General features: G+C 43.6%; 1 protein-coding gene across 1 annotated transcript in view; it reads left to right on the top strand.

Annotated features, from left to right (window-relative positions):
* Positions 681-17,501, top strand: part of P3H2 (prolyl 3-hydroxylase 2) — a 157,211-nt gene continuing 140,390 nt past the window's right edge. The window contains exon 1 of the mRNA XM_021070049.1: positions 681-1,318. Coding sequence (XP_020925708.1) covers positions 845-1,318 — 474 coding nt within the window. The 5' untranslated portion in view covers positions 681-844. The remainder of the gene's footprint in view (positions 1,319-17,501) is intronic.

Here is a 17,501-nt window from a genome sequence, read left to right as displayed (position 1 = left end):
TGGTGTACTGTAGGCGATGAGACTGAGGCTCCTTTGTGCGGGATCACAAGGCTGATAAACTGACAAGCAGAATGTTAAGCATAGCTGCTCCTTCCTGCAATAATTCTCTCGGTCCTCTGACACCCTCATCTGCACAGAAAGGTGGGCTATTCGTTGTTCCCTTGGCCCTTCCCCTTTCCCCAAGGCACAGCCACAACCAAAGTGGGATGAGAAGGCAAGGGAGGACTTTCCTTAAAGGAAGCGGCCCTAAACTTTGATTCCAGTGGCCCAAGATTGAGTCCTTCCTTTGTCTTTTCACTGTTCTATAAACTTGGACTAATCACTTTTCTCCACAAGCCACAAGTTTCCTCACAGCCTGAGATGGAGCTTCAATGCTTCACGTGAAGTCGAAAGGCTTTGCAAACGTCGGACAAATTGCGGAAAACGATGAGAGCCCTCATCTCACTAAGCTGCATTTTTTCCTCCCTAAAAAGGGAGTAATCATATCCATTCTGAAAGGGACCCCACTTCAGGCTCTGCTTGCCCGCTGGATCCTCAGCGGCACTGGCTCCTTGGCTGGCACTGGGGTGTGCAGCCCCTGGCCTCCTGGCGGCTGCCAGCCACTCGGGAAGGCTCCGGCAGCAGGAGGAGCATGTGAGCTGTGGGCGTCCCTTTAAGAACGGCCGGCCGGGCCGGCCTCCGCCTCTCAGTTCGCCGAGCGCGGCCGGTCACCTGAGGCTCAAAGGGCAGCCGCTTGGCGGCGGGGCTGGCGGTTTCGCCCGCAAAGACAAGAGACCGGACTAGGACGCCAGCTGCCGGGAGCCGACTGAGTGCGGGGCCGGCCGGCGCTTGTCTGCGGCGGAGGATGCGGGAGCGCATCTGGGCGCCGCTGCCGCTGCTGCTGCCCTGTCTACTGCTGCCGCCGCCGCTGTGGGGTGGCCCCCCGGACGGCCCGCACCAGAGGCGGGAGCCCGAGCCCGGGCCTCTGCAGCCCTTCGACCTGCTCTACGCCAGCGGCGTGGCCGCTTACTACAGCGGGGACTACGAGCTGGCCGTGCGCGACCTGGAAGCGGCGCTGCGCAGCCACCGGCGCCTGCTGGAGATCCGCGCGCGCTGCGCCCGCCACTGCACCGCGCGCCGCCCGCTCGCGCCCCCGGGCGCCGGCCCCGGGGCCGAGCTGCCCTTCTTCCGCTCGCTGCTCGAGCGGGCTCGCTGCTACCGCAGCTGCCAGAGCCAGCGCCTCGGGGGCCCCGCGTCTCGCCACCGTGCCAGCGAGGATGTGCGCAGCGACTTCCAGCGCAGAGTGCCCTACAACTACCTGCAGCGGGCCTACCTCAAGGTACCCAGAGCGCACACTTCACGTCTTTCGCGGCGCCGGGATGCAGTGGAGCCCTCCCCCGGGACACCTGTCCCCTGTCCGTCACTCTGCTCCTTAGCGGGTCAGACTGGGTCTCCTCTAATGGTTCTGTCTCATGTGTGGATCTAGCCATCTGGTGGCCCGTGTTGTGTAACCAACACTAGATGAACCTGGGCAAGCCATTAGCTCTCTCAACATCCACTTCTATCTCAAAAAGGGGACTGTACTGATAAGATGATGATTCCAGTACTGTCTGTACGTTGGCAGAGCCGAGTCCACTATAAGGTCTCTGGGCTTCATTCCTTGATCTAGCGTCACCCTGGTTCTCTTCCATCTCCATTCATACATCCTTTCTACACTCCGGTGTGCACCTTTTCTTTGAAGTTTAAAAGAAAGCATTCTGTGAATGGCAGAGTTTAAAGTAGACTTGTTCTGAAACCAATTCCTCTGTCTTTTCCCTTGCACGTACAAAAAGAAAAAAAAAAAGGATCTAAGTTTAAAGAGAAGGTATGCGTGGAAGAGGAGAATCTGTGTGAGTCAGTCTCACCAAAAGTGTCTATCTGAAGTTCTGGCTCTTTCTCTTTTGATAGAGGGCTTCTAGTTTCTGGAGGTAAGCACTGGACTGAGTTATTAGAGGATATCAGAGGTCCTCTTCTGGTTTTATTTCTGTATGTTCAGCTTGCCTGAGGTTAGTGTCAGGCAAGTAGATGGGAAAGTAGACTGTATATTTTGACATTTTCCCCACATTCACAATTTTGAAGATCTGTGTGGATGCTTCAGCAGAGAGCATTAAGCCTGTATGCCTCAATGCCCCACTCTCACTCATCCATATTGCTCTCAACTTACACCTTCTCCCTTCTGCCTTTCTATGTCAATATATCATTGTCTCTTCTGCAGCTGTTGGAGAACTGCCAGCCAGTGGACCCGGCTGCATTTCAGGGGTGGTGGAAATACACACCATGTACAGATATTCAGATGCCTTTTGCAGCTCATGCGGCAAGGTTTCTGCCCTCACAGTTGACAGGGCTCTCTGGAGATTTGCAGTTGTTGGTGGAGTTCAGGAAATCGGAACTGTAACTAACACTTAACTCCCAGTGCTCTGGCAAAGGTGCTAGAATTGGTATCTTGGGTAAGAAATAGAGAGTCTGAATTGGTCAGGATTGGTCTTCTACTTGCTTCTGCATCCTGATGGATATGCTGAGGCCTGTGTTAAGAATAAATCTGCTTTCTTTTCAATGAGTGGCACAGTTTTTGGTCATCTTACAGAAGTCAGTCAGTAGTAGGTAGAGAGGACCCCAAGTTCCTGACAGCTGAAGATATACTAAGCTAGTTCCCAGAGCAGAACGTGGGTTCCTGTAACACTGTCTTCCCAGGAAGACAGGATGTGAGGTAGGCAGTCCTGTTGATTGTTCTGTCACACATCTTGGGCACATTCTCCTTTCCCAGGTCTGGAAAAGGAATGCACATTTATTTTCCATCCTATCAAAGTAAGTAACTATGAGGTGACTCTCAAATATGGGTTTCCTTGGTTCTGTAATTAAGCTTTCTTCACTGCTAATGTTCCCATTCACCATTCTTCTGCTCCCATCTCCAAGTTGGAAGTCAAGGAAGATAAAACTATAGGTTTAACATGCCTCAGTGTTTTGCAATGAATTGATGACAGGAGTTAGTCACTTGTGAGTTCCTCTGTGGGTGAACTACTGGGTGTGGTCTGATGAACTGATGAAGCTTAAGAAGACCTTTCAAAACTCTGTGAGTTCATGTGCTGATGTCTGTTTTACCAGCTACATTTCTGAGAGCAAAACAAATCTTGCACCTTCTCCCTGTTCACCTCCACTCCAATAGGTACCGTTTCTTGGATCTGTATAATTGATAAGGAAGACATCTTTTTACCCCTTTAGAAATTCATTTTTGATGGGCTGGAGTTTGCAGGAGCATCTTTATGAGCATCAGATAAGGTGTACAATGGTTCCTCCTTTCTTCCCTGCAAGAACTCCACAGTTTTAACCTTTGCTTGACTTCTTGGGAATTTCACTTATAAACAGATGCATACATACACAGACACACAAACACATACACACTCTTTGAGAGTAAAACAAAACTCTCAAATAACGGTATCTTTGGGCTCTGACAGATTTGGTGGCTAAAGCGTTCGTTCTCTAATGATTGAAGTGTTCCCTGCATTTGCCTGCCCATGATAATGGTACTTGGTGCTGTTGCATTCCTTTGGACATCAGTGATCCAGTTTGTACTTGAAAAAGATAATCCTGGGCCAGATGGAATTCAGTGATGACTGCAGCCAGGGTTAGAGAACTGTGAATCCTGCAGTCCAGTCAGAACTAGCAGACTTTGTAGAGATAAGGAAGTACATTTATTCTCAGCGAGGGGTTTACAAACTATAGAAGCTCTTGGGAGATGCTGCTCCCCTGCTTCCCTCAAGTCCCAATTAGTGAGCCACTGATGGAAGCAGATTCTTTATGCTTGACTGTTGGAAGGGAAAGATTGAGAATTGTGAAATCTGAGGCCCCTCGAGATCAATTTCTCATTTCACAGATGAGGAAGGAGAGATCCAGATAAGGAAAGGGGCTCACCCAGTGTCACATATGATTTGATTTGATGAAATGAAAACAGGACTTGGGAGTCAGGGGTCTGGGCCCTGCCAGTGATGGACCAGTCTTGTGTACACCCACTGCCCCATGGGGTCACCTCAGGTCCTAGGAATGCTGAGGCCCCACGACTATCCTGTGCCAGATTTGGACAGCTCCGAGGATGAGTCAGTCTTTGTCTTGTGAGGTAATAGATATGCATTGCATTTATCTTAAGGGCTATTCTGTAGAATCTTCCTTAAGGCCTGGCACATTAGGGGTTGTCTCCAACAGCTATAAGGTGGTAGTTCCACTTCGCTCCCAGCCACACTTTTTTGATGTAAAGGCAGGATGAGACTCCTCAAACTTTGAAATTTTAGTATATCAGTTTGTAAGATATAACTCATGATTCAAAGCCTGAAATCTAAGATAATGCTTTTAGCAGAATTGTCTCTGCTTGGAAATCTTCACTGGTTCCCCCTTGCTACTGTATTAGCCCATGGTGTCCAATGCAGCACCCCCAGCCTGGCTGCCCCTGAACTTTATAGCCCAATGTCCTCCCACTCTGCCATCCTTTAGCTGGAGGGGATAATGTCTAGTTAATCATATGTGTCTGACACTTTTGCACATCTGGGCTTCATTTATTCTTCTTTGGGAGGCACATAGGCTCTGGAATGCGATTGATCTGGGATCGAACTTTAGCTCTTCAATCTCTAGCTCTGTGACTGTGAGCAAGTCACATGAACATTCTAAGCTTTAATTCCTCCATCTGCAAAGCGGAGAAATAATAGAACCTACCTAATAGGTTTAGGTTTAAGAGAGGATTTATGTACAGCACCCAGGACGGGACCTGTTTCTTCCTTCCTTCCCTCCTTCCTTCCCTCCTTCACTCCCTCCCTCCTTTCTTTCCTTCCTTTTCTTCCTCCTTTTTTTCCCTTTCTTTCTTTCTTTCTTTCTTGCTTGCTTGCTTGCTTGCTTTCTTGCTTTCTTTGCTTTCTTGCTTATTTTTACTGCTGCACCTGCCTCGCATGGAAGTTTCCAGACTAGGGGTCAAACTGGAGCTGCAGCCTGCTCCACAGCCATGGCAATACCACATCCAAGCTGCATTTGTGACCTGTGCTGCAGCTTACAGAAACGCTGGATCCTTAATCCACTGAGTGAGGCCAGCGATTGAACCTGCATCCTGAAGGTCATATGGGAGGTTTTAACCTGCTGACCCACAATGGGAACTCCAGGACAGGGCTTATTTCTGTTTCCAGAAACACTAGAGACGGGAATTCTTATTAGCTGTAATAGTAGATTTTTCCCAACTCCTTCTCTGTGCGCTCAAAGGGTAACTATTTTACCACATATGTACCTATTTCTGTGAGGCCCTCTTTCACTGCTTCTGTAATCCCCAACAGTCCATTATTTCTCATGCTTCTGAATATCCACAGTAAAGAATATGTTCCTCTTCTGTCTTGTGTCACTTTTAATCTTGTTCTGGAGAGATTCATCTATTTGTTCGTCACTTATATGAGCTCCTTGAGATCAAGAATGGTGATAGTCTGGAGTTCCCGTCTTGGCTCAGTGTTCAACGAACCTGACTGGTATCCATGAGGATGCAGGTTTTATCCCTGGCCTTGCTCAGTGGGTTGGGGATCCAGCATTGCCATGAGCTGTAGTGTAGGTTGCAGATGCGGCTCGGATCACTATTTGCTGTGGCTCTGGTGTAGGCCAGCAGCTACAGCTCCAATTTGTCCCCTAGCCTGGGAACCTCCATATGCTGCAGGTGTGGCCCTAAAAAGGCAAAAAAAAAAAAAAAAAAAAGAATGGTTATAGTCATTGTTGCACCTCCTAAAGTAGGCATTCCCAGATCTGCAAGACTGCTTGATGGATGATCATCTGGGCATTAGCACTATGATTTAACATTAGAAATTTAGATTCAGCCGGTCTGAGTTGAGTTTTAGCATTGATAGTTCCCCCCAAATACCTGAGACAGGGGGCAGTAGCAGTAAATGCTCAGTATATGCTCATTGAATGAATAGCTTGGTGGCTTGTGTATGAAATATTGTTGAGAAAGATTTCTGTGTGGTGTTTTCTCACATTAGTTATTTGGTTTCTTGGCTGGTCATTTGGGGGAGAAAGTTAAGAAGGACTGTAGATTGCTTGGCTTTTCACTCTTTTCGCTTGCAAGTTCTGGTAAATGTTGCAAACCTCCTCTCCCCACCCCCACCCTGCATCTTTTTTCCTAATTTAATCCTTATTTCCTAAAACTCTGCTTTGGAAAATTCTTGACACACTGTGCCTGTTTTATGTACATTTGTGGAATTTAAACAAATGCAAGAGAGCTTTTTCTTTTTTCTTATCTGTGTACTTTAGAATCAGGCATACTTTGACAATATCTGTTTTTCTTTCAGTGTTCCCAGACATTTAGTAAAAGGAAACAATTAAAAAAAAGACAACCAGTGCTGTTTATTTACTGTTTTACTTAAAACAAGCTTGCCCCTCCATGTTTTTTTTGTTTCTCAGATGGTGCTTTGTGACATTTGACCTTTGTTTTTCTTCTTAAGATTAGAGGGAGGTAAGAAAGGAAATGCAATTAAGTTAAGGAATTCTATCTCCCTCCTGGAGTCATCTCCCTAAACTTTTTCTCGACCATAATTTATTTTATTAGTGGTTTCTAGAAAAGAAAAAAGGAAGCACAAGGATTTTCTTCACTCTTATTCGGCTTTATCAGCTTCTTTCTCTTTCTAGATGATTGCCTCAAAAAAAAAAAAAAAAGTTTGAAACTTAGGCCACATGGTATGTGCATGATATATATTCTATTAGTTCAGAATTAAAAAAAAAAAAACCTTTCCCAAATCCCATGTTTAAATCTCTTTTTACTTGTATGTAGACTATGTACATTTTGTCCTCAAATTATTTCAAGTAGGAAGTTGTTTTTATGTTTTCTTGCTTGTTCTGAAATTTTCTAGTGGTTATTTCCTCAAGGGATGAGGCTTTTTTTTCCCTTCTTATAATTGGTCATCTTGTGTTTGTGTCTGTGCTTCAATCATCCAAATCCACTCTTCATCATCTTTCCATCCCACTCCTAAGAACAAAAGCAAAAAGAAAGGAAACTTGGGAGAGCCTTTATGTAGCCACCTTTTAGGTCCCTTAGGTCTAATGCTAAGGAATTAGAATTTCAATTGTTTCTTCCTATGATGTTGACCATTTAAAAGCTCCGCCTGCTCTTTGTCAATCATCCATTTTGACTGCAAAGGGGAAGTGCCACAGCAGCTTAAAACTCAATTAGATGAGGGGAGCAGTTGCTTACAAGTTTTTTCCTATCTTAGTCTGGTGAATCAGCGATTCCTTTACAGGTTTTAATAAAAGAAAGTAATAACTGCTTGTCCCTATTCACAGATCCCATCTCTGACAATCAAATGCATTCTGTTACTAACATCATTTGCTCATTGAGAAACTACAAAGGGATAGCTGTGAGGAATTCTTTTTAGGAATGTTAGATAAAAATGTCAGCTTGCTTCATGGATGGAGTTTGATAAATTCTGACAGGTTTGATCTAAAATGAAAACTCAATGCATTTGTTATAATAATGATTCTTTAGTTTTGCTAAGGAACTGAGTAAACTGGGATGTCTTAGAATCCCAAATTTGAGAGAGCTAGAAGGGCCTCCAAGAGAGCATCTTGTTCAACTCTCTCTTCATGATAAAAAGCTGGTTTGGGCCAGTGAAGTAGGGGTGAGAGAGGGAGGGTTAAGTTATTTTGCTTAAGAGATGTGGTCTTGCAGGGGTGAAGCGTGATGATTATTAATACTGCAAAAATACTCCAGTTTGGACTTCCCGTTTTGGCTGAGCATGTTGTGAAGCCACCTAGTATCCATGAGGACATGGGTTTGATCCCTGGCCTCATTCAGTGAGTTAAAGGTCCAGTGTTGCCGTGAGCTGCATCGTAGGTCATGGATGTGGCTCAGATGTGGCATTCTTGTGGCTGTGGTGTGGGCCAGCGGCTGCAGCTCTGATTGAACCCGTAGCCTGGGAACTTCCATATCCAGCAAGTGTGGACCAGAAAAGCAAAAAAAAAAAAAAAAAAAAAAAAAAAGCTGCAGCTTGAAGGACTTTTAGAAATCACGACATCTATCTCTGTAACTTAATAGCAGATGACACTGGCTTCAGCGGTTCCATGACAAATCAAAGAGGGTCAGTAAGTGAAGCTGGGTCCAGCATGTGGAGATTTTAATTTATAGCCCAGGGCTCTTTCCAGACTCTGTGTAATGGGCATGGCTACCTCCTGAGGGGCAGGCTGTGAATCAGAAGTGCCATTGAGACCTGCAGTGGACCTGTTGCCTTCAGAGACAGAGCAGACACAGGGCCCAGCTTCTTGGACCACCCCTCCCACCCTGTATTTTCATTCACATGATATGTGGGTCACTTAGCCAAGAGTCACAGTTGTCTGGTGGAAAATTTTGCATTTCTCATTAGGAAAAATACTTTCTCTTGTCTTTTTTTCCATTCAGCTTTTCTCCTATAATTCTTGTTCTGTCCTTTTATTCATCCTTTCTTTCCTGGTGTCTGACTCCCTAGCTATGTAATTTCCATTAGAGCTGGCCCAAACACATCTTAAAAAAAAAAAACAAAAACTGACTAGGAGTCAGCCTTGTGTGTGCTCTGCTTTAATGCTGTGTGTATGATTTTCAGGTTTTAGTTCTGAAGAGGCCTGCAGGCTATAGTTAGGAGAAGCTGATTTCATTTGACCTATCCCCTCTCTGACTGACTTTGTTTTCTGGTCTTATTTCTCGCTTCTCTCTCTCCTTTCTCATTCCTTGCCCTGCTGGTGTTCCACCCAGTGAAGTTACTTACATCCACAAAGGAGAGGTTGAGGGGATCAGTTCGAGGGAAGAGAAAGCAGGTTGTGGTAGAGGTACTGGTGTTCATAAAATGAAGCCATCAGAGCCTCTTATGTAATTTAATTTCATGCACAAACACAGGCATCTACTTCTATGAAACTCTTTTTATGTCCCTTTCTCCCATATGACTTGTGCAAGAGTTGGGCATATATTGGGATAATTATTCATTTCCCTCTCCTCTCAGCTCCCCATCGCTCTGCAACTGCTCCCTGCCACATTCATAGAACATCTGTGTTACCATCCTCCCATTTTAGAGGTAGGAAAATAAAGTCTGAAAAAAGAATCATCCAAATGTATCCAGCAATTTAATGGAAGAGCTGGCATTAGAATCCAAGCACCCTGAGTCCCACCTCTGTGACAATGCTGATGACCACTATTTGTAAATGCACACTGAAATCACACTCAACAAAAATGAATATGAAACATATAGCATGCCTCTTACATTATTTGCCAAATGGGATAGACCCTGAAAATAAGAGCTACCTTATGTGGGTGTTATTCCTTGCCCCACTTATTCTGCCCACCTCTGGGAAAAACGCAGAAGCCGGAACCTGGATTCATGATGCTCCCCAAGAAGCCTAATGAAAATGAATGAGGCAAAGAATCTCCTTTGGAAGGGAAACGAAAGTGTAAAAGCTGGAAAGAGGGAGATCCAAGAGGTTAGATTTTCCAGAAGTTCATGTCTATCAGAATGATCCTGCTGGAATTCATTATCTACATGTCAGGGATTCAGTTTTTGTGCAAGTAAAGGGACACTGCTGAAGACTGAAGTGTGATTATCCAGGCACTCTTGGAGAGGGATGGAGAAAAGCCAAAGAGATAATAAAATAAATAGAACTGAAACAAAACAGAGAAACTGTTAACAAACCCTGAATCACAGGAAAGTTAATTGAGCCAATTTTGATTTATTCTTCCTACTCGAATGCGAAATTTTTAGCTTTTACTTTGCCAAACTCAACAGGTTTGCATGAAGAAATCAACACATCATTAGGACACCAGACACAGTGAATTACCTTAAAATCAGATTTGGTTCTTTTCAAAAATGATCTCAAATTATAGTATCAAAGACTCATCCAGAAGACTATACAAATTATTTCCCCACTGAAGTTGGAACTATTTTTGAATAATATTTTTTTCAGATTGAATCCAGGATCAACACCCAGCATTTGATTGTAGCACATGGCATTTAGAAATGCCGACTGGGATAGAAACTTTCACAGCCAATCATTGTTTCTATAGGATGACCAAGGGCTCAGTTAGACAGTGGAGTCTGCAGGTTTTCGAGGCATTTGAGCTGGAGTTTCTCCACCTTGACTTATTGATATTTGAGATGAATAACTCTTCGTTGTGATGGGCTGTCCTATGCATTTTAGCGTGATTAGCATCATTCCTGATCTTTACCTACCAGACAGAAATGGCAACACACCTCACCTGGCTTCTAAGCTGTGACAACCAAAAACATCTCCATATACTGTCTCTTGGGGTCAGAATCAGTCCAAATGGAGGACCGCTGCTTTAAATCTGTAGCCATACTTAAGATAACCAGATGTTAAGATTAGACAAGTACAAAACAAGTTTTTGACAACATATGCTAGGTGGCAATGTGCACACTAATGAAGCGTGATATTTATGAAAACATTTGGTGATAGCGTGATACCTTTTATAAGGGGAATTCTGTTGGAAATAGAGAATCTTTCTCCAAGATGCAAATCCCTGAGCTCATATCCCTTAACTGGTCCTCCCTTGTGGCTGTGCTAATTCAGTTTATAGGAAAGACCAGAGGGTCTAGCTTCTCTCTACTTATCATCTGAACATGACAGGACAGGTTGCTTTAGCAGTACAAACTAACACCTGTTCGTTGTGAACTCCATACTCCAGAATTACTATGTTTCTTATTCAACTTGGAAAGTACCCAAACTCAATCGTTTAAAAATAATCCACTGCAACTCTTAGTTTCTTGGAGTTAGCTCTTTATCACATATCTTCTCAGAAAGTAGCTTGATTCAAACATAAACTGCCATCTTATAGAAGGCTGGAAAGTGCGGAAAATGAGAGGAACCCAGAGGAAAGAGGAAATAATTGAAAGAGAGAGAGAGCATAAACAACAAATATTTATTTGCTTTTTTTTTTTAGGGCCGCGCCTGTGGCATATGGATGTTCCCAGGCTAGGGGTCGAATTACAGTTGTGGCTCCGGCTAGGTAGGCAGGATCTGAGCTGTGTCTGTGACCTACACCACAGCTCACGGCAATGCAGGATCCTTAACCCACTGAGTGAGTCCAGGGATCGAACCTGGGTCCTCATGGATGCTGGCCAGATTTGTTAACTGCTGAGCCATGACGGGAACTCCAGACAACAAATATTTAATTCTTAGAGTTCTGGAGGCTGAGAGGCCAAGATCACAGTGCCCATAGATTCAGTGTCTTTGATGTAACCTAACATGGCAGAAGGGGACAGGGAGCTTTCTGGGGCTTCTTTTTTAAAGGCATGAATTCCATTCATGAAGGCTCTGCTTCCATGACTTAACCAGCTCCCAGTGCTTGCCCTCTAGTACCCTGGGGACTAGGTGTCAACCTGTGAATGTTGGGGGGACCCAAACATTCATACCATAGCAGAGAGATGCAGAAATAGAGGGAGAAAAATGGAGAGATGTTGGAAAAAATTAAGTAAAGGAAGGCAAGAATTCTAAATCAGAGTCCAAGCAGGGCCCCACACATGAAAGGAGTTGACGGGAATCCAACATGGATGTTGCACCCTCTGAAATCCATGTCTCTGTAATAAAACAGAAGCAGATGATGGTCCTTCTTCATTCCTGTAATTCCATTGGCCCCATACTTGGCTGAGATGTTTCTGCCTTGATAAAGCCCACAGTAGCAGAGTCACTCAGCTTCCTGTGTGAAACAGAGAGGGAGGGAATCGCTTTGGGGGAGATTTCACATGCACCTCATTGAATATTTACCAAATGTTAAGGGAAAATGGAAATACTATTTTGCCATTTCATGTCTCTCTGATATCCCAGGTATAGCAAAATGTTCTCCTTTTCTTCATTTTGCAGTAGGGACCCTGAAGCTTGGAAGGTTAAATGGTATGTATGAGATCATACAGCTACTGAATAATTTGAATCTGAATCTGAATCCAGGTTTTTCTGATGACAGAGCTGAAGCTCTCCTTGACTTCTCATAGCTTGGGTTTTGACATGAAACAGACCTATATTCAAAAGAGTCCTACCTTTTATTATTTGTATGACACTGGGAATGTGCACGTATATGAACTTGAGTTTCTCCTCTGGAAAATGGGGATAATCATACCTGCTTCACTAGGTTCTTTTTACAAGTTAACAAAAGAGACAGTAGGCTCACCTAGGTCAGCGCTGACACAGAGGTGCAGTTAACCCTTGAACAAGATGGGTTTGAACCACGGGGGTCCACTTATACGTGAGTTCTTTTCAATAGTAAATACTATAGCATTTTATGATCCCCAAGTGTTGAATCTGCAGATGTTGAATGGTGGATAAAGAGGACCAAACTGTAAACTATATGTGGATTTTTGACTATGCAGAGGTTGGTCCCTTAACCTCCCATGTTGTTTAAGTGTCAACAGTACTGATTCCTTGCCTCATAGCTGCTATGCAGACAGCAAATTTGCAGGGGACTAGGAAAGGCAAAAAGCATAGTTAGGTAAATATGTCATGATAAACTGAGATGCTAATTATATGCACAGTAGGTAGAGAAAACTTTGGGACTCACAAAACAAGAACTTGAGGAGTTCCCATTGTGGCTCAGCAGGTTAAGAACCCAATTAGTGTCCCTGAGGATGCAGATACAATCCTTGGCCTCGATCTCTGGGTTAAGTAAGGATCTGGCGTTGGTGCAAGCTGTGGTGTAGGTCGCAGATACAGCTCAGATCCAGTGTTGCTGTGGTTGTGGTGTAGGCCGGAAGCTGTAGCTCCAGTTGGACCCCTAGCCTGGTGGCCCTAAAAAGAAACAAACAATAACAACAAAAAACAAACAAGAACTTGGCCTGCTTAGCTACCGATTTTAAGTGGAATTCCCTATACATCGGAATGTAGCCTTACCAGTCTTCTTTTACCATCAAACTGAAACAGAAGTCATCTTCTTAATGAGAACTTGGGACTGTTTTTTTGCTGCTTTGAGAAAAGCCCTTTTGCTTTCTCTCCATTACATTCTCCAACCCTCTGATTTCATAATTTCCATGAGATTGTAGCCTTTTCTTTGTATTTTTCAAGAAGTGGACTCTGTTCAAACACATTCCAAACCTTCGCTGTTTCCTATTAACAGATAAAATCTCTTCCCACAGACCGACACATCTTGGGAATTTTAAACCCCTTTAAGCCTCTTCACCACCCTAATCTCAAGTACTCCTGGGAGATGACCTAGGGTTGGAAATCCACAAATGTTTCTTCATCACAGGCACCAAAAATAAGACTGCTTCTTATATAATAGTCAAGTAAATGGGAGAGTAGCTGAAATAAAAATCTAGAGTTAGGAGTCCAGGAATCAAGCAATTTAGGCCCTGCCCCCAGTTCTGTCACTAATGCCTTGAGGTCTCCATTTGGACAAGGGCAGAATTGGACCAGATGGTGTATAAGAACTCTTCTACCTCTACCAGCCTGAGATGCTAAAATACTTCAGTGAACTGGTACAGTGAGCCAGCAGTTACCAATGAAAGGAGAAATGATAAGATAATGTAATAGAATACAAAGTGATAGAAAGGGGACAAAGTTGTTTAAAAGGACAAAAGGGTCATTCCCATTGTGGCACAGTGGAAACGAATCCGACTAGGAACCATGAGGTTGCGGGTTCGATCCCTGGCCTCACTCAGTGGGTCAGGGGTCCGGCGTTGCCATGAGCTGTGGTGTTGGTCAAAGACACGGCTCGGATCTTGAGTTGCTGTGGCTGTGGCATAGGCCGGCAGCTACAGCTCCAATTCCACTCCTAGCCTGGGAACTTCCATGTGCTGCGGGTATAGCCCTAAAAGCAAAAAAAAAAAAAAAAAAAAAAAAAAAAAATTAAAAAAACAGATAAAAGGACAAAGGATAAGAGCTACTTTCAGCATGTCTGATGCTAGTCTTCATCCTTGGGCAGTCAAACATTTTAAAGTAAACCTTGAAGAAAATAGTGTTTAATGCGGAGGAACTTTAAGAGGAACCAGATAAACTAAGACATGTTCAGGAGGGACAAAAAGATATTGATAAAAGGCTCAAAACCATGTTTTATGAGAAACAATTGAAATAGGGATGGATAGACTATACCCACAAGCAAAAAAAGTGGCTTTTGAAAAGATATAAGACAATTGTTCTTCATCTCTATGGCACCTAGAAATTGAAGTCGGACCAAATAACAGAAGTTACCAAGATCAAGATCTTGGCTCAAATATGGAAGGCTTTCCTGACACGAACAGCTGTTCAAATATAATAAATAGCCCAAGAAGGTGCTTGAACATGAGGCAGACAAATGCTTAAATAGAGAGGTTGCATTTAAGGTTCAAGCATTAAAGCAATGTTGAAATAGAAAGATTTAACGTATTTTCCAATACAGAGTCAATGACTCCACCATCTTATGGAATGAAAATTTGTCTTATACCCATAGATAGTGTATCTGCAAAGACGTTTTCATGGGCAAAACTTTATAGCTTTCTCTCTTTCCTGCTTCTTAATTCTTGCTAATGTAATCTTAGACCAGGGTCACCAGCATACTCCCTATAAATAGCTTACATAGGGCAAAAAAAAGGAAAGAAAAAAAGAAAAAAAGCAGTGCCAAGGTCCTAAAACTCACATGGAAATGCATACTCAAAGAATGTTTAAACAAACAAACAAAGAGTTCCCGTTGTGGCACAGTGGAAACGAATCCAGCTGGGAACCAGGAGCTTGCAGGTTCAATCCCTGGCCTCGCTCAGTAGGTTAAGGATCCGACATTGCCATGAGCTGTGTTGTAGTTGCAGACGGCGGCTTGGATCTGGTATTGCTATGGCTCTGGTATAGGCCAGCAACAACAGCTCTGATTAGACCCCTAGCCTGGGAACCTCCAATATGCCACGAGTGCAGCCCTAAAAAGCCAAAAGCTGAAAAAGAGAGAATATTTAGCAATAACAATACCATATGTATGATCTGCATCAGGCCTCTGATTTCTGGCTCAAGTGTGCCCAAGATAACATCTGAAAAGGATTTAGTTGCACTTGCATCATACCAAAAAGAGTTTTTAATTAAATGGATAACGCCTGATTAGACCATCCATGAGCCTCTCTTAGCAAGTACAGCATGATATACTCTGAGAACCAAATTTCATTTACAGAGCCTTGGTGGTGCTATTCTAATTTGCTTCCTTTGTGGGCTATCCAGAGGCTGACCTGAAAACCTGGCTGTATTCCATACCATAGTTCGGTTATCAAACCTTTTGCCAATGTCAATTCTGTTCGGTTTCACATATAAGTTGCTAGGGGGTCTGCCCAGAAGATCATATTTAAGAATATTTAAAGGATATTAAATATTCCTAAAGAATGTTTAAGCAATATCTTCACCTGGTACCCTCCCCTGTGCCATTATTTTCTTACTTTCTAATTGGAGGGAGAGGAGTGCTAGCTACACTTGGGGAGAAGCGGGGTGGAAGTCCAGGTTCCCTGCCCTAAGAGCTGATCAAGGGCAAGGGGGCAGCAAAGGTTTTGCCGCTGGTGTTTGGCTGGGGTTGGGTGGATATTATCACAAACATTTCTTTGCTTTTTAGGGCCGCACCCACTGCATATGGAGGTTCCCATACTAGGGGTCTAATTGGAACTACAGATGCTGGCCTGCACCACGGCTCATGGCAATGCCAGATCCTTAACCCACTGAGAGAGGCCAGGGATTGAACCCACAACCTCATGGTTATTAGTCAGATTCGTTTCTGCTGCGCCATGGTGGGAACTCCATGAACATTTCTGTTCGATTATGCCTAACTTTTCTGGTCCTTTTAACTAAAGAATACATGCTTTGGGGGAAGAGGGCTTTCTTTTTTTTGTCTGTTCCCATTGTCATGTCCAGGTTCAGGCTTTCCAGAGTCCAATCTGGAATATAAGGGAGACAGAAAGAAAACCCAGGAAATTCATGGCTGTGCTCAAGGATCAGGTCCTTAGCCTGGCCACCTCCTCATGCCATCTTTCAAAGTTTTCCTGTGTTTGCCCAGAGTTTTTAAGTGTGATTAAAAAAGGAGGTCTAGGTAGAAATGAGTTTATTCCATCTTGTTCAGAAACAAGTTTGGGTTTTTTTTTTTTTTTTTGTCTTTTAGGGCCACACCTGTGGCATATGGAAGTTCCCAGGATAGGGGTTGAATTGGAGTTGTAGCTGCCGGCCTACACCACAGCCACAGCAATGCAAGATCCGAACTGTGTCTGTGACCAACACCACAGCTCATGGCAACACTGGATCCTTAACCCGCCGAGCTAGGCCAGGGACAGAACCTGCCTCTTCTTGGATACTAGTCAGATTCGTTTCTGCTGAGCCACTACAGGAATTCCCAGAAGCAGAAGTCTTCATGCAGACTCTAAATAATTTTTAAATTGTAATGATGATGATTATTACAATTTGAGTGGACTTGATTTCAAAACTCTGGGTAAGTTTTGTTACTAATGCTTTAACTTCAAAAACCTACAGAAAAAGCCTTTCTGTCTCTAATAAAAATCTCTGGTCAAACCTCATCACCGCTAAATCTAACCTAAGTAGATCAACAGGACCATGCTATGGTTCATGTAAAGTTGTTAAGTCTTTCCTACTCTGGCTTTTGAGGTATAAAAAATAGCAGCCTTTCAACTGAGTTGCCATCCACCTGCCCCTTCACATATTTATAGGTCCATAGAGGGAACCTCTCGAGAATGCTGTGGTTTAACCCTTCATAAATGAATAAATAAATATTTGATCATCCTGGCTCATTTTCCCAACAGGATATTTAATAAAGATTTACCTACTGTATTATATATGGGGAACCAATTTATTTAGGGTTTAGAATAAGATAAACATGTTCCTGGAGTTCCCGTCATGGCTCAGTGGCTACAGAATCTGACTAGCATCCATGAGGTTGCAGGTTCCATCCCTGGCCTTGCTCAGCGGGTCAAGGATCTGGCCTTGCCGTGAGCTGTGGTGTAGGTCGCAAACGTGGCTCGGATCCTGCATTGCTGTGGCTGTGGGGTAGACTGGTAGCTACAGCTCTGATTTGACCCCTAGCCTGGGAACCTCCATCTTCCTCGGGTATGACCCTAAAATGCAAAAATAAAAAAAAAAAAAAAAGAAAGAAAACAAAGAAAGAAAAACATGCTCCTAAGTAATGATTTTCTTTTCTCCTTCTCATTGTCACAGAATCACTATGACATTGCCATTATCAATATCTACTGTGTTGCAGATTGTTTTGTGTAAGCCTTTGATCTCAACATTCACACATGGTTAACATTACTGTTTTATTTTTTTGTGTTTGGTGAGAACTCAATACTTTGTTGAATGTGAACTGTCAATGTTCCTAGGCGCTGAATTTGTCCCTATATTAGTCCTCATAATTAGGTATTTAATAATGCTATTATGTGCACTTGATCATAATTTATTTATTTTGGTTTTTTTTATTTTTTATTTTTTGTCTTTTCTAGGGCCGCACATTCGGCGTACGGAGGTTCCCAGGCTAGGGGGTCTAATTGGAGCTATAGCCGCCGGCCTAT

The sequence above is a fragment of the Sus scrofa genome, chromosome 13 (assembly GCF_000003025.6).
Source record: "Sus scrofa isolate TJ Tabasco breed Duroc chromosome 13, Sscrofa11.1, whole genome shotgun sequence".
In the NCBI taxonomy this organism is placed as follows: domain Eukaryota; kingdom Metazoa; phylum Chordata; class Mammalia; order Artiodactyla; family Suidae; genus Sus; species Sus scrofa.
The sequence above is the reverse complement of the archived record's forward strand: the minus strand, read 5'-3'. Positions and strand labels throughout refer to the sequence as shown.